Below are 19,094 nucleotides of genomic sequence, written 5' to 3' on the forward strand. Positions count from 1 at the left end.
AAGTCAGTGGGACAGGAATTGGATGAAACTGTGAGAGCTTGCTAAGAGGCTCATCTACTGAAATCCACAAGTTAGCAAATATCCGTGCAGCCCACACCCACCTTGGCCTTGAACAGCCAGACCTCCAGGTTAGGGACCCAAGTTAGACCTGGGCTTAGAGGCTTTACCAAGAGCTGGCTTTTGGGTAAGAAGGGAAGGTTTTGTGCAAGGCATTTCCCCATTAACAGATTGTGTCACATGTGCCCACAGCGCCTTATACAGGTCACTGTACCCTCCAGCCACCAGTTCTATTTGGCTCCAGGTGCCTCCCCTTCTCAGCATGCTGCTGCCCTGGGCCCTCGCCGTCCTGAGCCTCCTTCCTCTGCTGGACGCACAGAGCCTGGACTGTGACAAATTCAGGGCTGCACCTCTCACTGATGCCACCCTGGACCGTGTGAGTGCTGGGCCCTGTGGGCAGATGCCTCCCTCTCTTGGCTTCCCTCTCCCCTGCTGGCTTGTGGTCAGCCCCCTCCTCTGACTCTGCCCTTTCCTCTCGTGGCTCTGGGGGTGAAATTCTGACCAGCCTCCAGTGGCCTTCCTCTGCCTCCCAACTCAGTAGCCTCGTTGTCAGGTCCCCAGCAGGGGACAATTCTGTCCTGGGCAAAGAGGAGTGACTGGGGTGGGGGGGTGTCTGACCCTCAGCGTGAGCTCCTGCATGTCCTCTCCTCACCTGGGCCCCCATCACCCTGTTTGCAAACTGGAGGGAGAGGTGTGCTGGAGTCTTGTCCTGTGGACCATCGAGACTCCGGCTCCCAGCCTCCCTCACCTGCTCCTGGCTTCTCCCCAGATCTCTGGCAAGTGGTTTTATATCGCGTCAGCCTCCCGCGACCCTGAGTACCATGAGACAGCTAAGAAGCTCCAGGCGGCCTACTTCCACTTAACCCCCAACAAGAGGGAGGACACAATACAGCTCAGGGAGTACTCGACCATGTGAGACCCCCACACGCCCAGCCCAGCCCCAGTTTCTGGCTTCTACCCTGAGCCGAAGGGGACCTGGAGCAAGTCCTGCCCCCTTCCTGGCCTCAGCCTTCCCCTCCATGGAATGGGGAGGGCTGACCCCAATTGCCAGCAGACTCCTGACCCCAGGTGTCTGTGATGGGTGATTGTCCACTTCTCCTTGACTGACTAACTGTTTTTCTTGCCCCTTCACTCTAGCCCTAGTGACAACCAGTGCTACTATGACTTCAGCATCTTGAACGTCCAGCGGGACAAAGGGACCTTATCCAAACAAGGTGAGGGCAGCCCTCGGGCACAGAGCGGCTGTGTGGAATGGGGAGGACATGGGCGGGCCAGTCTACAGGAGGGGATGAGACCAAAGCCCTTGGGGCTGTGGACACAGAGAATACGAGACAGGCCTGCTTCTTCTGTCTCCTTGGTCCTGGCACCTGCACACTGTAATAGTCACCAGTTTTGAGTTCTTACTTTGTGCCCAGCACCTTGAAGCCCCTGGCATGCTTTAACCCACTTAATTCTCACAGACAACCCTAGGAGGACATTAGGTGATCAGAGGAGCAAACAGGAAAACAGAGATGTCAAGTAGTTTCCCGAGGTCACACACTTGCAGTGAGACCTCGGATGAAACCCCAGGCTGGCTCCGTGCCGCCTCTCAATCATCCATCTCTATCCCCCGGTAACTAAGGGGGCAGCCTGCGCATTGGGCAGGCAGTGACTTCACCCCCATCGCACCATCACTGCAGAGAGGGCACATAGTAGGAGCACAGGATGGCGATGGACGTGGACCCACAGCATGTAGCAGCCCCGGGTCCCTCCCCAGGCCTCGTTTTCATCTGCAAAACGGGGAGGAAGTTGCTGATGGCCACAGTCCGCGTGCAGCTCCTGGGCTTCCACACGAGGAATGGGCTCCTGCAGGGCCTGGCGCACAGTAGGAGCCAGGGACATGGGGCCCAAGTGAGCCCCTGGCAGTCACCCCTTGGCTGTGTGGCCCTGGACACACAAGCACCCTTGCAGGTGAGATGGGAACCACGGTGCCATCCCTGTGGTCTCACCAGAGGCTTCCTCCTCCAGTGCTGGGCAAAGAATATGTTGGCAACGTGTTGCTCACCAAGGACCCCAAGACCTTCATGATTCTCTACTTCCCGGATGATAAGGAGAACCTGGGGCTGTCCTTGTACGGTAGGTGACCCTCCAACCCCCGCCCACCAATGCCTCACCCTGGGACCCTCTGTTCTTGGGGCTGGGCCCCCAGAACCCTGGCCTTCCCTGGCCGCCCACCCAGGCTCCTAGCATCCTCACCCAGCCCCTGTGCTCCCTCCTGCAGCGGACACACTGGATGTGACTCAGGAGCAAATGAGTGAGTTCCATGAAGCCATCGGGTGCATTGGCATTGAGAAGTCGAAAATTGTCTACATTGATCAGAAAAAGGTGAACGCAAGGAGACCTGGGCAGCTGGGCCTGGGGCAGCCTTGGAGGCCCAGAGAGGGAAAGCTGTCAGCCAAGGCTGCACAAGGAGGCAGGATATCCTGCTTTAAGCACCTGCCACTCTGCAGGGACAGCTGCGTTTCCCAGAGGCCCTCGGGGGTGGACGGGAGCCCAGGAGGGAACACTCACTGAAAATTAGGGAGGACGCTGGAGAGAGCAGGGGATTGTAAGGACTCATGGGAGGCAAAGAGTGTGGCTGGGGTGTGGTGGTGGGAAGCTGGGAAAGAGAAGCACGTGGGGAACTGGCGTTTACAGCTGCCTGCCACACCCCCGGTTCATGACGGTGCTAACACGTGTGCATGAGAGAGTCGGGCTGTGGTTCTCAGCGTCACTCGAGCTGCAGCGGGTCCAGGAGCACTGTCCCGACTTTTGCTTTAACTGAGAATTCCCTGTGTGACGGTCTCCCTAATTCTGTCCCTTATCCTGTGTGACATGCACGGCTATACCTGGTCTGTCCGAGGCCACAACACCTGGGACCCGGGAGTCGATGAGCAGTTACACGTTTGTGGATGTACATGAAATACTCCCATGCTCATTAAAATAAACTCATCCCCAGTGGTTTGCACCTGAGGTCAGCTCCTGTGACACCAGTGGCACAAATCCCCCCTCCTCTGCAGCCGGGAACCCTGGGAAAGGGCTGATGGACACAGGCACTGGAGGTGGTCCCGTGGCCTGTAGTCTGCCTCCCCATCTCCTGGCAGGGGGACCTCAGAGGTCACGCAGCCGCCCAGAGCCTCAGTTGCACCATCTGCACAATGGTGGTGAGAATGCAGGAGGTCAGCACGAGGGCTTGACAGGTCATAAGTGCTCGGCAAATGCCAGCTCTTCCTAAGGGTTTGAGGCCCTGTTTTAGAGATGAACAAGCTGAGGCTCAGAGAGGGAAAGTGACTCACCCAAGGTCACCCAGCTCGGAAGTGGCAGAGCCAGGCTGGAGCCCTGGGTGGGCTGCACCATAGTCACAAGTCATCCCATCTTCCCCCAGGGACCCCCGCCCTCCCCGTCACTGTGCTCTCTCTCCTCATCTTCTAGGATCAGTGTGGGCCGCTGGAGAAGCAGCATGAGGAAGAAAGGAAGAAGAAACAGGAGGAGGCCTAGGAGGATGCAGTCCTGGGTTCGGGCCTCGGGGACTTGGGGGCGTCTCCAGCCCCCACCCACCCTTTGTACCTCCGTTCCTTCCCTCTCTTGCAACAATAAAGCTTCTGCCTTTGGGACAGGCAGTTGTCATTCACTCAGTCCGTCATTTGCTCCTTCATTCATTTATTCCCGTTGAAGCCCGCCCTGAGTTGAGTCCTGGCCGAGCACTGGACAAAGCCCTGCCCCTGGTTGGAAGGGCCCCCGCTGGAAGCCCCAGTACATGTGCCAGGACAGATGACCACGTACCTGAGCCCAGTGGAATCTCAGTTTGGGGACGATTCCCTGTGTGGGGAATTCTGGGTGGGCTGCCTGGAAGAGGCGTCTGAACCAGTGGGGAAAGATAGGCACTGGATACCACGTCTGTTTCCGTGGCAGCTGAAGGATCTGGGAGGACGCGTTTGAGGAAGTTGAGGCGGAGGACCTCACGTAGGGGTTCAGGTGGACGAGGGGCAGGGAGGACTCAGGCATGTAGTTCAAGCACGAGGGCCACTATTAAGGACATCCCCCTGGCCATCAGGGGAGGTGTGGGATGAGGGGCCAGACTGGAGGCAGGAAGACCCAAGGAGAGGCTGTCAGGAGCATTCCTGGCAATGGCGGTGGCCTGTGCCACGATCAGGGCAGACTCAGGGGACGCAGGGCTTGGGGCCTCAGACCGAGGTGCCGTGTGTCTCTGTGACATGTCCTCAGACACCTGCCTGACCACAGGAGGAGGACACGACACCCAGTGGGAGGTGGCCCCCGGGAGCCAGCCGTCCTGCAATGTGTTTGCACCCTTGGGACAGGGCCCCATGGCAGGCAGCCCATCCCGTGGCAGGAAGAGGCTGATGCGCACCTGAACAGGGGCCAGCAAGGAAGGCCGCCTCCTCCCAGCCTGAGGGCTCCGGGTCTGTGGTCATGGGAGGGCAGCTGCTCCACTCGGGGGGGCGGGAATGTCAGGGCCGAATTTTCCAGGCAATGCCACGTATGAGCGGCCTCAGCCTTCAGAGCGACAGGTCCCAACCCCGCGCCTGATGCCCAGTCCTGCGCTCACATGCCACCACCCACCAAAGAGCCAGCTGCACACACCCAAGACTCAGCATCCTTTCTTGAAGCTGGAGACACTGCTAGGGGCTGAGGCTGGGGACACGGCCCTGGCCGCCCCGGGCTCCCCTTTCCCATCCTGATATCTGGGAACAGCCACTTGGCTCCCAGAAGGCTCTGGACTCAGAGGCTCAAGCCTCGAAGGGTCTTCCCATCCCAGAGTCGGCTTCAGCAAGAGGCCGATTCCAACTCTCCCGAGAAGGCCCAGCCGAACGATGAGAGAGAAGGGCGGGGGAGGCAAGGGAATCGCGAGGTGGGGAGACTGAAGAAAAAGCCACGGGAAGAAGCAGCAGCAGGCGGGGAGAGAAAACGATGGCGATGAGGAAGAAACAGACAGTGACAAGGGATACGGACCTGGAGGCTGAGCATGGTGAGCGCGGGCAGAGGGCCCACCGGAACCTCCGTCTACTCACCAATAAGACGGGACCCAATGGGAACCTGGAGGGTGGTGTGTGTGCTGTGTGGGGATGACCCACCGAGGACTCAGCTCAGGGGTTGGAGACTGGGAGGCGCTCAGAGAACAGCAGCTGTGCTTGCTGTTTGCTACTAAAAGGAGCACTGGAGGGAGAGTCCAGGCTCGAGCGTTTGCAGACACCGCTCTGCTGTGTGTCTCGTAGCATCTCGGGCCTCCACACAAAGGGGCTTGGCCAGACGGCCCCTCCTCGCAGGCCCCTCCAGTCGAAAGGTTTATGGCTCTGACAGGCAGAGGGGAAAAGTAGGAGACACAGAAGCCACCAGAGGGAGGCAGGAGGAGTCTGGGAATGTGCACCCAGCAGGACCCCTGGGGGGGGCCCTCAGCGTCCAACCGCCCCCCACACACTTGACTTTAGGGACCACAAGTTGAGGACACACACCACAGACCTGGGCACCTTAGGGAACGTTTTGGGGGGTTTTTTTGGCTTACTTTTCTCTTTTTAGAGCTTCATATTCATTCTCTTCATTTGCCATCGTAACGAAAATAGATTTTTAAATGCCTCAAATATACAAATATCATCAATGAACACACATTCCAGAAGAGCTGAGGTACGCGCTGCTACAAGGGTGGGGGCAGGACACGGCCTGGGAGGAGCTACCCACTGGCCAGAGTCCCTGGGATCCCGGGGGAGAGCGGGGTCTCAGAGGAGGTGTGGGAGGGACCGTGGCGGCCTGCTTCCCGGGCCCTCCGTGGGCGTGTCTGTCCCTGGAGCCCCTGGGAAAGGCCTCACCACCCACAGGGAGGCTGGACACACGTCACCCTCAGCGCTGCCATCCTACAACGGCCCAGTGGTCTCAAGGTGCCCCATGGGCCACCAGTCACCAGCGGAGGGTTCCCAGCCACGTCCGTCCCAGAGACAGCTGCTCCGGAGAGGCTGGTGACAGTCAGTGGCAGGTGTGCCCCAGAGCCCCTGGCCTCTCCCTTCTTCTCCGGCCTCCTACGGAGGATGCAAGACAGGAGCCCTCCTCAGTTTACAACATCTGTCCATCCGTCTATAAATCCATATTATTGGCTGGAGGTGGTTGACAAGTGCAGGACGAGGAGCCCCCATGGTGGCGCCTGGACGGAGGGCGGTCTCGGTCCCAGCAGATGCTCCAGGGCTGGTCCCCTGGGCAGCCACTTCTCTTGATGACCAGCCTGTTGCCCCTTCTGGTCTGAGAACACTGAGGCTGAGCAGGCAGGGCCTGTGCTGGGGGGCCTCCTCCTGAGGGTCCCCGGGGCCTTCAGAAGGGGCTTCAGCTGACTCCTCGCCCAGAGACAGTGGCGGCCTGTACCCTGCCCCGTGGGTCCCTGGCCCCGAGTGGGGTCAGAGGGGACAGGAGCCCCGCAGGCTGGGGGCCTGGCGCAGCTCAGCCTCCAGGGCGCGGCTCAGCTGCCGGCTGCGGGAGCGCACGCGCTCGGCCGCCCCGACGGCGCGGCTCAGGGCCTGGTGCAGGGCCTCCAGGTCCTCCAGGTCCAGCTGGACGGAGTGCCGGGGGCCCCGGGCCGGCCGGGCGGAGGAAGAGGAGTGCCACTCGGAGCCTGGTCGGGCTGAGGTAGGTCCTGGGGACGCGAAGAACCTGAGGAGAGAGGGCAGAGAGAGCGTCAGCCACAGAGAGGGCAGGGGCGCCAAGGAGCCGGGGTTTGGAGCCAACCGTCCTAAGGCCCCACTGGACCTCTGATCCTGATGCTCTGGGCCTCAGTTTCTCCACATCTAAATGGGAAGAGTAAAGGCCTAGTTGGAGGGATGTGTTAGAAAGATGAAGGAAGAAAACAGGCGTGTCTGACCCAGAACAGGGGCTCAGGAAGGAGTAGTTCAATCTGCCCATTCATTTAATATTTCCTCACCACAGAGCACGTGCCAGCCCATGTGCTCAGCCCTGGGGTTCAATGGGGAATGAACAACACAGACCCCGAGGCCTCCTTGGACCTTCTCATCCCAGAGCCAGATCTCAGGGAGACCAGGATCACCCCAGGCTCTGCAGAAAACCCCCTTCATGACAGAGGTCACATACGGGAGTCCCGCGTGCCAGTGGGGGGCACTGGAACAACGTGGTAAGAACAGTTAGGGGTCTGCAGGAGGCAGCAGGTCTGGTCCACTCACCCAGGCCAGCAGGTGGAGAGGTCCCTGCCCAGCCTGGCCCTGCAGGACTTGGGGTGGTGGGTTAAAGTCTGAGGACCATGGGCCGACCTCATGAGATGCAGCACCCATTTTCTAGGGAGTGACTCCTGCATTCATTGGAGGCCATGCAGTGTAGGGTTCCTAGAAAGTGGTGATGGGCAAGAAGAGGGCGTGACCCTGTGTCTGGAATAAAGTGTGGCAGGGAGACAGAGGGAAAAGAAGCAGCTTGCCCAAATAAAGCAGGAAGGAGGAGGGAGGACCCGGCTGGAGTCTTTCCCTGGCGTCTTGCCCGGCAGATGTGAACTCTGCTCTCATTGCTGACCCCCCACTCTCTAAGCTCCATTATGGACAGAGTGAGAAAGGGGCTTTGCTGGGATCTGAACATCGTCTCTCCTAAGAAGACACACAGATGGCCAGCAAGCACATGAACCGATGCTCCCCTCCAGCAGCAGGACCCTGGCGCAGCCTCTCCTCCTGCAAGGGCTCTGGTTCCCCACCGGAAACAGCCATATGGAGCTGCGTCCCCGGGGAGATCCCACAGGATCATCTAGCTAACAGCTCTGTCCGTGGCCTGGCCACGGAAACGCTCTGTAAGTGCAGCCACTGAGGCCCATGACCGGAGGGCTGGGCGGGCAGGGCTGGGTCCACACCCGGAGCCACTGAGCTCCCAGGAGATGCTGATCCGAATCAGCTGAACCCAATAAACAGGCTTCTGAATCCTCCTCCCTCCTTTGGGGACTATGCGGGGTGAGTGCTGGGCTCCCACACTCCCCGACCTTCTTAGAATTGGAGGACCAGCTCGGCCTGAAAGTTACCCAAAACTCCCCAAGGGCAGAGCTAAAAAAAGGCAAGAACGAAAACACAAACAGCCAAACAGAAAACCAACAGAAAGCCATCCTGGCCTGAAAGCCTCCGACGCAGGCGCTGTGCGGCGGCCGACCAGCAGGGGGCAGCGCAGGCCCGGTCCGCTTCCTGAAGCGCAGGGCCGCGGCCACTGAGCATGCGCAGTCTGCTGATTGACAGCTGGAGACTCCTGGGCACAATCAGGGCCAATTTCAGCAGCGTCAGCTGCGCTGTGGGTACCGGCCGCCCTCCGTGTACGATGCGTCCTCCAGACACTAGTTCACTTGATCCTCACTACAGCCCACTTCACAGAGGGGAAACTGAGGCCCAGAGGAGCAGTGTGACCCGCCCAAGGTGACAAGGCTCCTACTGGCGGTCTGTCAGGCACTAAGGACCAGGGCCTTTCCCCTCCCCGCGTCCGTCCAGGCCTGGGGACAGAAGACTGGCTAGTTGTGTCCACAGGCCTGAGACTCAAAGGACATGGAACGAAGGGCCTCGGAAGTGGAGAGACCCCTGGCTCCCACGGGCGCTCAGAGCTGCATCCTGGTTCCCAAATCCCAGGGAGGCTGTCCTGCCAGATGAGCGGGTCACAGGGGGCAACTCCACCAGCTCCGCGCAGGCCTGCGCATGCGCCGTGGCCTCTCGCAGTGGAGGGCGGGCTTCCCTAAGGACCCGCCCCAACTCGCCTGCAGGGCAGGGACCACATTGGGGTCAGGAGACCTGCGGGGGTATCCAGCGGTGAGCAGGTGCGGGCACTGCGCTATCAGCTCCACAGTCACGGCCGTGGTCCTTGTCACAGCCTCACGTCACCGTCACGCCACTGTGGTGATGGAGGCTATCCCCCGCTTCACAGATGGGGAAACTGAGGCTCCTCAAGGAGGCAGCCTGACCGAGGCCACCGCACTAAGAGGTGGCCGACGGGACCCCAGGGAGCACTGACTCTTGGGCCTGACCCCCTTCCGCCTCCCCCGCTGCGTCTTTTTGTCCTGATGAGGTTCCATCAAATCCTCGAGCCTGTCAGTCAGTCCTCCAGATTGTCAGGTCATGAGGGACAAGGGATGACTGAGCACCTGTCACAGCCAGAGGAGCCCCAGGAGCCGTGAGGAGTGAGTGTGTGGGGTCCTGGTGGAGCCTGGGGCAGAGATGGGGCTTCAGGGACAACTGCAGGAACCTGAATACCCTGTGGGCTTCAGTTACTAACAGTGTTTACATGGCTCACCAACTGTGCCAATGCCCCATATTAGCGTCCGATGTCAATATGGGGGACACTGCATGTGTGGGGGCACATGGGAACTCTGTACCACTGCTCGATTTCTCTATAAACCTAAACTGTTCTACAAGATAAAGCCGTTTAAAAAAAACATGAGCACACTTTTCTTGCTCGCTGAGAAGACCCATGAGGAAATGGAGGATGGTTAGGGTTCTAGACCCCCGAGGCTGTCAGCTCCTAGATGCCAGGGCCCTCTGCCAGGCGCCTTCACCGCTGGGTCCCAGCGCCTGGTACACAGGGTGCATTCAGGGTTTGTTGAGTGACTACACGAGTGTCCGGCTTGTTCTGCACATTAGACACAGAGAGAGGCTGGGAGGGTGGGAATGGAAGGTGCTTACACAGTGGCTGATGGATAAGGCAGGACGGGAACCGGGGAGACGTAGGCCAACGCGGGAGTGGGTGGTGCTGAGGGCGCGGCGGCCAGATACCACAGTCCGGGGGGTGGCCAGGACGGCGAGCCCACCCGCTGGCTCCTCTGCTTGGGGCTGGAAGTCGCAGGTGCGCATCCCCTCGTGGAGGCCTTTTCTGCCCCTGTGGGGAGGGACAGCACAGGGACTCAGTCTGACTCCTGGGGAAGGTCAGGCAGAGAGCAGAAGGTCGCCTGGCCCCTGCTCGGTAGACGGGACACGGGGTGGCTCCTGGGAGGCCTCGATTTGGGAAGCAGCCCTCTGCCCCATTCGCTCCGTCCCAGACTGGGGAAGCGCGCCCCGTCTAAACCCGCCAGGGCCCCGACCCCCATCCAGGAGAGCTGGGGGCTACTGGGAGAGGAGACTGAGCCCCATCCTACCAGAGGTGGGAGGATCTGAAGCGTCCCCCTCTGGGCGGGACCCAGCTCCACCACACAGGGGACAGCGCAGGACGTCTGTGGGAGACGGTCCCGGTGGGTCCCTGGGGGCAGCACCGCCTAGAAGAGAAGAAAGCGACATCAGGAGAAGGTGTATCTGAACCCTCAGGCCTGAACCCCCAGACAGGCCTCCCGCAGCCCCAGGCTGCCCTCAGGGACCTCTGCCTGGAGACGCGCTGCCCCCACCGGGGACAACAGTATCCATGGCAACCAGGACAGTGAGAGTCAGCCTCGCATGAGCCTGGCCCTCTGCTCAGGGTCTTCCTGCATTGTTTTATCAGATGCAACAAGCCCCTGGGCTGGCTCCTCTCATCACTGCCCCGTTTACAGACGGGGAAACTGAGGCTCCAAGAGGCTGACTGATTGGCCAAGATAAAATGGGGGCATGATGAGAGCAGCCAGCCACCACCCACTCTGGGAAGCCCTCCCAGCCCCAGGCTGAGTCATGTGCTCCCTGCCCCACCCTGTGCTCCCCATCCCAGAAGGGCAGCTTCAGGTGGCGGCCCCCGGAGCCATAGGGGTGAGGGCGGGATGCCCTGCAGGGCCCGGAAGCCCAGAACAGTCCGGTTTCTTGGTCTGTGCCTGACCCCCACTGAGCTAGGGCGCCCCCAGCGGCCAGTGCTCCCTCCCGGAGAGAGGAAGCTACAGCCTCAGTACCCTGGCCACCTCTCCAGGGACCGTCCCTCACCTGCATCCTGGGTCCTGACAGGCTGGCAGTGGGGACAGGAGGCTGTGCCACTGCCTCTGGGGACAGTCTTGGGGGTCAGCACCTGGTACTCCTGGCCTGGGGAGGAAACCAGAACAGTGGGCGTGACTCTGGGAGGGTGTGGAGCTGGAGCAGGTGGCACAATGCTCTCTCCTCTCCCTCCAGGTCGTTTGCACACTCTCTCTTTGTGTGCGCACACACACACGTAATATATGTGCATAAATACGTAGATATGTAAGTATATGTGCACATATACACATGTACATAAAAACATATTTATGTGTCTGTTTATTGTAAGCTCTCCCAGACTCCTGCTGCATCCCACATCCTACTTGGGTACCAGCTGCCTGGTTCGTGACCCACAGAAGCAGTCAACAAACCCAAGCTCGGTCAGGATGTGAAAGCAGCCCAGGAAGCCGGGCTCAGCAAGGGCAGAGGGAAGCTCCCGCGGGACCCCAACCAGCTGGCTGGGATGGGAAGGGCTCGGGCCTGGGGGCAGCAGGGTTTGCTCCCTGTGCTCCAGGGGCTGTAAGATGGAGACAGTCATGGTGCGCGTGTCACAGGCTTGTTGGGGGAACTGGATGGGGCTGGATCCACGAGGCACTCTGCCCAGCACTGGCAGGTTTCAATGTTAAGCACTTTGAAATCCTACTGTGTGTCATCTGGAGCCTGACTCTGTGCGGGGTGCCTGGTTCATGACCCAGGGTCCCCGGGGACCCAGCCCTGGAGCTCGGGCAGGAGTAGATGATTCTGTGTTCACCTGCAGCCCAGGTCCTGCCACAGCAGGTGCTTCCTGACCCTCCTTATGATTGACAGCTGCATGGGCTCCCAGAACCACGCATGGGCCCTGGGGCACGGAGGCGTTGGAAACTGTTTGCTGAATGACTGATGGACAAATGCCCTGAGATTCTCAGAGGCAGCCCTCCCAGATGACTTCATATCACGGATGCAGAGAAAGTGGTAACATGTGAATGGCCCCTGGGTCTCAGAAAGGGCTGCTCAAGACAGAGAAGACCACCCTGGGGACCATGCCACCCCGCCCTCCCTTCCTGACCTGTGTACTGGCCCCGGAAGGTGACCCGATCTGGCCGTCTGGCGCTGCCCACTCCTCTCATTCCGTCCCCAGCTGTGGGTGGGCTGTCCGTGGTGGTCCTGCTCTTCTCAGAGAATAGCCGGAGGGAGGCTGGCTCAGATTCCGAACCTGGGGTGGACAGAGAAGAACATCAGAGGGGCCGGGGTGGGTCCACTGGCTTGGGCATGGGTGTAGCTAGTCCAGACCTGCCCCTTAGTAATGAGAGCAGACACATTCCCAACCCTGACCTCGTTCTCAGCGCTGGTCTGGACACCGGGCAGGCGCCGTGCGGTGCACCCTCACAGCCATCCCAGGAGGGGGATGCTGTTGGTACTGCACTATTAGCTGTGCCTGTAACTGCACGGAGCAGGGCAGCACCCGGGCCAAGGTCACAGGGCCAGGAAGGAGGGAGCTGGGGCTGGGCCCCAGGCACTGAGTGTGGAGCCGAGCTCCCTCAGGCAGGTTCTCTGCGCCGTCAGGCTTGGGTCCTCAACTGCACAATGTGGACAGTGCAGCCCATCTTGCAGTGAAGACTCAGCAAGAGGAGACATATGCAAGCCCCTTGAGGGACAGTGGCTCTTGCTGGAGGAGCACTGTGCTCCAGACACTACAATCGCCTACAACAGACACACAAAAACCTTCTCCAACTCTCCTCCAAGGCTGCTGCTGTGGGCCCTGACCACTGAGCCGACGCGCCCAGACTGTGGCCACCTGAAATGAGCCCTGGCAGGTGGTCACTTACTCAGGGACAGTCGGGGCACCTCCCGAGGCACCGAGGAGGACCTGGCCCGCCGCCTTCCTGCCGGGACAGCTGGCTCGGCACCTCCAGGCTCACCAGACAGTCTCTCTGTGGATTTACTAGCAAAAGGGAGAGAGAGAGGATGTCACTGGAGGAGGTTTATGAAGCCTTCAAAAGTGAGCAGGAGAGAACCTTATAACATATGCTTATAACATAATGGGAGGAGAGGGCACAGGGTCCCAACCAAACACCCTGGAGTCAGAATCCCAGAAAATGGCTCTGAGCCTCTCTGACCCTCAGTTTCCTCATCTGTCAAATGGGGATAAGGAAAGCAATTGCCTCAGAGGTTGTTAGAACGATTCATGAGACAATGTCCGTAAACCCCTTCAGGGAGTGTCCTCTCATAGAAACAGAAGAAGTTAGCTGATTTTATGTCATCGTAAGTGAATGATGACAGAGTGGGTGGGTGAGACGCTGAGAGTCCTGGAGATCGGCTGGCTCAGAGTTGGCTGGTGAGTTCAGGGATGTTCGCTGTATTTTGCTTTATTATTAACACGTATGTTCAATATATTCTTTTATGCATCAAATATTACACAGTAAAACCATGTCAGAGTGAGTGAATGATGGAGTGAATGAGTGAATGATGGAGTGAATGAGTGAGACAGGGGTGTGGCTGTGCCTGAGGCCACATGTCTGGGGAGATCCCCCGAGGCTGGCCAAGTCTAGCTTCTGCGCCTTCACGAGGGCACAGGGGCGGGCATTTGGGGTCACCCACCTGCCACAGTGGGGGCCCCAGGGGGCTGAGGCCTCGGCTGGACGGGCGCGGGCCCGGGCAGGGCGGTTGAAGGCAGACGCAGGGCGCGTGGGGCTGCCTGGGGCCGGCGGGTGCAGACTGTCCTCCAGCCGCAGACGGAGCCGTGCCACCTCCTCCTGCAGCTCCCGGATGGCCTGGCTGTAGGGGACAGAGGGACAGTGAGAAAGAGGAGATGCGGATGAACTAGCTGCCCCACAGTGCTGCCTGGAGGTCCCGTCTGTGTCATTTCTAGCAGCACAGGGTCCTCCTCTGCTGTCATGGACTCCAGACCCTCCTTGTGTGTCCGCTTTTCTGGCTCTATCTGGTGACACCTCTCTGAGTCCACGTTCCTGCACGTTCGGTGAGCAGAGCCGAACTCTGAGGGTCACACACTCACACGCAGGGCCTCTGAGAAGCTGTTCGGAAACCCCAGCGACAATTTCTCCAGACAGAGACGAGGGTGCAGAGTAAGGAGGGCGTTGGTTCACGTTCCACTTGACACTTGGAGTTCGACCCCGCCTCGGCCCCTGGGCTGCCCTCCCTCCCCTCTTGTCTGCGGAAACTCTAACTCCCCGTCCAGGCCCGGGTTCTTCCTGCCCTGACTCAGCCCCTCGCTCCTGGGTCCCCCAAAACTTTCCCATCTTGGTCAAGCTCATGTCTCCACTCCCAGCAGAAGATGCTCGTCCCTCTGTCTCCCCACCAGATAGTGAGCCAGGGCTTCCCGATCTCACACCCCGGGACCCTACAGCTCTGAGATGCTCAGGGAACGCCACTGAAGGTACCCCAGGCTCCAGAGGAGCAGAGTGCAGGCCGTGCATGGGGAGAGGACGCGGAGATGCCACGGGACTTCCCTCCACGACCGGAACAGGACCAGGCTGGGAGATGCCGGGGCTCCCTCTGCAAGGCTGCTGTCCTCCCAGTGGAGCCCCCAAAGCAGCCAGCCTGAGATGGGACCTCATGAGCTGCCAGCAGCTGGCAGGAAATCCTGTCTACATTTCTCTCCACCCCTCCCTGAAGCTCCAGAGTCTCCTTCTGAGGGCGTGGTGGGCATGGCGGCAGAGGATCCCCCCAGACCCCCACACACACCCCCTCCTCAGAGAGCATCAGGGTGTGCGCACGGCCTGGCCATCCTCAGGCCGCGACAGGCTCTCCATCCACTCCTGGGCCAGCTGCTGGGCGGGGAGCCCCTCAGGGTGACTTCTTGCCTGGTGGCCCCTGGCCCGAGGGGTGAGTGTGTGTTGGTGCCACCTCCAGCTCTCAGATGAGTGCGCAGGGGGAGCGGGGACCCCTCTCTGGCTCTGCCCCAGCACAGAGTCCAGGGTGGTGGTTCCCTGGGACCTCCCCAGGGGGGCACGTGTTGGGGTTTCCCAGGTGAACTGTGGGGGCGCTGGCTATGGAGAGCTCCATCCCCAGGTGACCCCTGGGAGGCAGGGCCGAGGCTGCGTGTTGTGTGCAGACCCGGAGGGCAGCTCTGGTTCCTGTCTCAGGCCCAAGGCTGCTGAATGGGGCGGGCACTCGGAATCCCACTCGGGGGTCACCTGCCGTCTCTGGGTTGTTTGTGTCAGAGTCTCAGTCTCTCTGACTTAATTCCTCAGTGGTTGAGTGCCAGCTGGCCCTTCAAATGCTTCTTCCCTGCAAACTCACTCCCCTCCTGAGTTCCCATCTCTGGATCGGCGCCAACTGTTTGGTCAGCCAGAAATCTGAGTCGTTCTAGACCCTTCTCCTTCCCTGAGCACCCCAGAGAGTTAGCCAGCTCCCAAGTCCTGTGGGTCCAACGTCTAACATCTCTTCTCAGATGCACCCCCTCCCCACTGGTCCCTCATCCCTCCCGGGGTGAGGCAGCCTTCTCAGCAGTCTCTCGGCCTCTTTCCTCACCCTCCTGGTGGCCTGAGAGCTGGCTCTACAACGTACCCCGACCACACCCCTGCCTGCTGGGCACCCATCACTGTCCTCGGATGGGGCTGCAGGCGTCCACGAACATTCCGTGAGCACCTTCTCTGAGCCCCGCCACTGTCCAAACCTTTAGTCACAGTGTTCAAGGCCCTCCAAGACCTCCCCCAGGTCTCCCCGTCTGCCTCTCTGCCTTTGTTGCTCAACACCCACCACCTCGCACCCGAGGATCAGGCTAGAATGAACATTTGGCTCCTCAAACGTAATGGGCACTCTCTCACCTCTAGGCCTTTGCACATGCTGTTCCTTCTGCTGGGGATACTCTTCCACCTCTCTTCTTTCTGGTCTCAGCTGAGATGCCACTTCCTCCAGGAAGCCCTCTCTGCAGCCCCTGCCTGGGCTAGAGGCCCCCTCCCTGTGCTCCCACAGTCCTTCGAGGCTCTGCCACCACTGGACTTACACTGGTGGTGCGACTGCCTGTTTCTTTGTCCATCCTTCAAGATGTGACCCTTACGAGGCCAAGGACTGTCTCATCCACTATTGTATTTCCAGGGGCCGGTAGGCCTTAGGCAAATAAGCCTCTAATTCCTATGCTGATGTCAGAGGAGACTGCCGGAGTGTACTTATTAAACTCAGGCCAGGAAGCCTGACGGCACCAACCGGACCCGTCTTCACAGACAGGGACCAGGACAGCCCCACGATCGCACAGGCCCAAGGACTGATGACTGCAAAGCGGTCTTCCCAGTGCATTCTGGGATGGACACCCCCATCCAGCAGTGGCACGTGATGGATGATGGGCCAAAAGCATCTCAGAGGAGAGGCAAGAGGACTGAGCAACCCATTTTCCCATTTCTGTTTAACCAAGCCAGGAGCAACTTGCTTTGTAGGAGAACTGTGCTGGTACCACGGATACCAAAGAAATACAAAGGGTTGTAAGAGAATACTATAAAACACTGTATGCCAAAGAATAGACAACCTGGAGGAAACGGATAAATTCTCAGACTCACACCCCTCCCAAAACTGAATCAAGAAGAAATAAAGAATCTGAACAGACCAATCCCAATTAAAGAGATTGAAACAGTAATAAAAAATTTCCCCAAAAATAAAAGTCCAGGACCAGATGGTAAAATTCTACCAAACATTCAAAGAAGATTTAGTGCCTATCCTTCTCAAACTATTCCAAAAAATTGAAGAAGATGGAACCCTTCCTAACCCATTCTACGAGGCCAACATCACCCTGATCCCAAAGCCAGTGAAGGACAACAGAAAGAAGGGAAATTACAGGCCAATATCACTGATGAACATAGATGCAAAAATTCTCAACAAAATATTGCAAACTGAGTACAGCAATACATTAAAAAGATCCTACACCATGATCAAGTGGGATTTATTCCAGGGACGCAGGGATGGCTCAACATCCGCAAATCAATCAACATGATACACTACATTAACAAAATGAGGAACAAAAACCACATGATCACCTCAATAGATGCAGAGAAAGCATCTGACAAGATCCAACAGCATTTATGACAAAAACTATAAATAAAATGGGGATAGAAGGAAAATACCTCAACATAATAAGGGCCATATATGACAAACCCACACCCAACATCATACTCAATGGGCAAAAACTGAATGCTATCCCTCTGAGAATAGGAACAAGACAAGGGTGTCCACTCTCACCACTCTTATTCAACATAGTACTGGAGGTTTGGGCCACAGCAGTCAGTCAAGAAAAAGAAATTAAAGGTATCCAAATGGGAAAGGAAGAAGTGAAACTTTCGCTATTTGCAGACATGATTCTATATATAGAAAACCCTAAAGAATCCATCAGAAAACTAATAGAAATAATCAACAACTACAGCAAAGTTGCAGGGGAGAAAAATCAACTTAGAAAAATCAGTTGCATTTCTATACTCTCATAACGAACTGACAGAAAGAGAACTCAAGAATACAATCCCATTGACCATCGCAACAAAAATAATAAAATGTCTAGGAATAAATTTAACCAAGGAGGTGAAAGACCTACACAATGAAAACTCTAAGACATTATTGAAAGAAATCGATGATGACATAAAGAAAAGGAAAGATATTCCATGCACAGGGAATGAAAGAATAAACATAGTTAAAATGTCCATACTATCCAAAGCAATCTACAGATTCAGTGCAATCCCAATCAGAATCCCAATGACGTTCTTCACAAAAATAGAACAATAAATCCTAAAATTCATATCGGGGCAACAAAAGACCCTGAATTGCTAAAGCAACACTGAGAAAAAGAACAAAGTTGGAGGCATCACAATCCCTGACTTCAAAACATACTACAAAGCCACAGTAATCAAAACAGCATGGTACTGGGACAAAAACAGATGCATACATCAATGGAACAGAATTGAAAGCCCAGAAATAAAACCACACATCTCCAGACAGCTAGTCTTCGACAAAGGTGCCAAGAACATACAATGGAGAATGGAAAGCCTCCTCAAGAAATGGTGTTGGGAAAAGTAGACACCCACATGTAAAAGAATGAAAGTAGACCATTATATTTCGCCATACACAAAGGTTAACTCAAAATGGATCAAAGACTTGAAAGTAAGACCAGAAACTATAAAACTCCTAGAAGAAAATATAGACAGTACACTCTTTGACATCAGTCTTAGTAGCATCTTTTCAAATACCATGTCTACTCAGGCAAGGGAAACAAAAGAAAAAATAAATAACTGGGACTACATCAGACTAAAAAGCTTCTGCAAGGCAAAGGAAACCATGAACAAAACAAAAAGACAACCCACCAACTGAGAGAAACTATCTGCAAATCATATATCTGACAGGGGGTTAATCTCCATAATATATAAAGAACTCACTTAACTAAACAACAATAAAACAAACAGCAGGATCAACAAATGGGCAGAGGATATGAACAGACATTTTTCCAAAGAAGATATTCAGATGGCCAACAGGCACAGGAAACGATGTTCAACATCACTAAGTATTACTGAAATGCCAATCAAAACTACAATGAGATATCACCTTACACCTGTTGGAATGGCTACAATCACCAAAAGAAAAAGTAACAAATGCTGGAGAGGGTGCAAAGAAAAGGGAACCCTCATACACTGCTGGTGGGAATGCAAACTGGTGCAGCCGCTGTGGAAAACAGTATGGAGATTTCTCAAAAATCAAAAATAGAAATACCATACGACCCAGCTATCCCACTTCTGGGTATCTATCCAAAGAACTTGAAATCAGCAATTCGAAGAGACTTATGCACCCCTAAGTTCATTGCAGCATTATTCACAATAGCAAAGATGTGGGAGCAACTCAAGTGCCCATCGACAGATGATGGGATAAAGATCTGGTATATATACACAATGGAATACTACTCAGCCACAAAAAAGACAAAATTGTGCCATTTTCAACTATATGGATGGACCTTAAGGGTATGATGTTAAGCAAAATAAGCCAGACAGAGAGAGAAAAAGACCAGATGATTTCACTTATATGTGAAAGACAAACACAGGGACAAAGAGAACAGATTAGGGGTTACTGGAGGGGAAGGGGGTTGGGGGGTGGGCATAAGGGGTAAAGGGGCACATTTAGATGGTGGGCACAATGCAGTCTATACAGAAACTGAGAAATAATAATGTACACCTGAAACTACACAATGTT

The 19,094-nt window shown here is 56.7% G+C and overlaps 2 protein-coding genes across 14 annotated transcripts in view; one reads left to right on the forward strand and one right to left on the reverse strand.

The window, feature by feature from the left end:
* AKNA (AT-hook transcription factor) overlaps positions 1–19,094 on the reverse strand; it is a 102,574-nt gene that overhangs the window by 42,174 nt on the left and 41,306 nt on the right. For 10 of the 12 annotated variants that reach the window (XM_070596322.1, XM_070596329.1, XM_070596320.1 and 7 more), the window contains 7 exons: positions 13,518–13,694; positions 12,746–12,861; positions 11,986–12,132; positions 10,914–11,009; positions 10,169–10,285; positions 9,720–9,912; positions 5,643–6,726 (listed from right to left, as the gene is read on the reverse strand). In XM_070596322.1, the coding sequence (XP_070452423.1) occupies positions 6,474–6,726; positions 9,720–9,912; positions 10,169–10,285; positions 10,914–11,009; positions 11,986–12,132; positions 12,746–12,861; positions 13,518–13,694 (1,099 nt within the window). In that variant the 3' untranslated portion in view covers positions 5,643–6,473. Of the gene's footprint in view, positions 1–5,642; positions 6,727–9,719; positions 9,913–10,168; positions 10,286–10,913; positions 11,010–11,985; positions 12,133–12,745; positions 12,862–13,517; positions 13,695–19,094 lie in introns of those variants that run through there. The other 2 variants (XR_011533567.1, XM_070596324.1) reach the window with 2 other exon arrangements.
* LOC103545562 (alpha-1-acid glycoprotein 1-like) lies at positions 255–3,710 on the forward strand. Of its 2 annotated transcripts, none has more exons than XM_070596332.1 (6): positions 255–433; positions 827–969; positions 1,201–1,271; positions 2,065–2,172; positions 2,318–2,421; positions 3,508–3,710. In XM_070596332.1, exons 1-6 carry the CDS (start codon positions 320–322, stop codon positions 3,571–3,573), a joined length of 606 nt encoding a protein of 201 aa, XP_070452433.1. In that variant the 5' UTR covers positions 255–319; the 3' UTR covers positions 3,574–3,710. The 2 variants fall into 2 exon arrangements, with proteins under 2 accessions (XP_070452433.1, XP_070452432.1); XM_070596331.1 differs by having other exon boundaries at positions 269–433; positions 1,195–1,271.

Source organism: Equus przewalskii, chromosome 26 (genome assembly GCF_037783145.1).
Source record: "Equus przewalskii isolate Varuska chromosome 26, EquPr2, whole genome shotgun sequence".
Lineage (NCBI taxonomy): Eukaryota > Metazoa > Chordata > Mammalia > Perissodactyla > Equidae > Equus > Equus przewalskii.

Excerpts from the sequence above, each read along its gene's own strand:
- LOC103545562 (XM_070596331.1), top strand. The coding sequence starts at position 320 with ATGCTGCTGCCCTGGGCCCTCGCCGTCCTGAGCCTCCTTCCTCTGCTG. Across the intron at positions 2,173-2,317 it reads CCTGGGGCTGTCCTTGTACG|CGGACACACTGGATGTGACT; the intron begins GTAGGTGACCCT and ends TCCCTCCTGCAG. Across the intron at positions 2,422-3,507 it reads TCTACATTGATCAGAAAAAG|GATCAGTGTGGGCCGCTGGA; the intron begins GTGAACGCAAGG and ends CTCATCTTCTAG.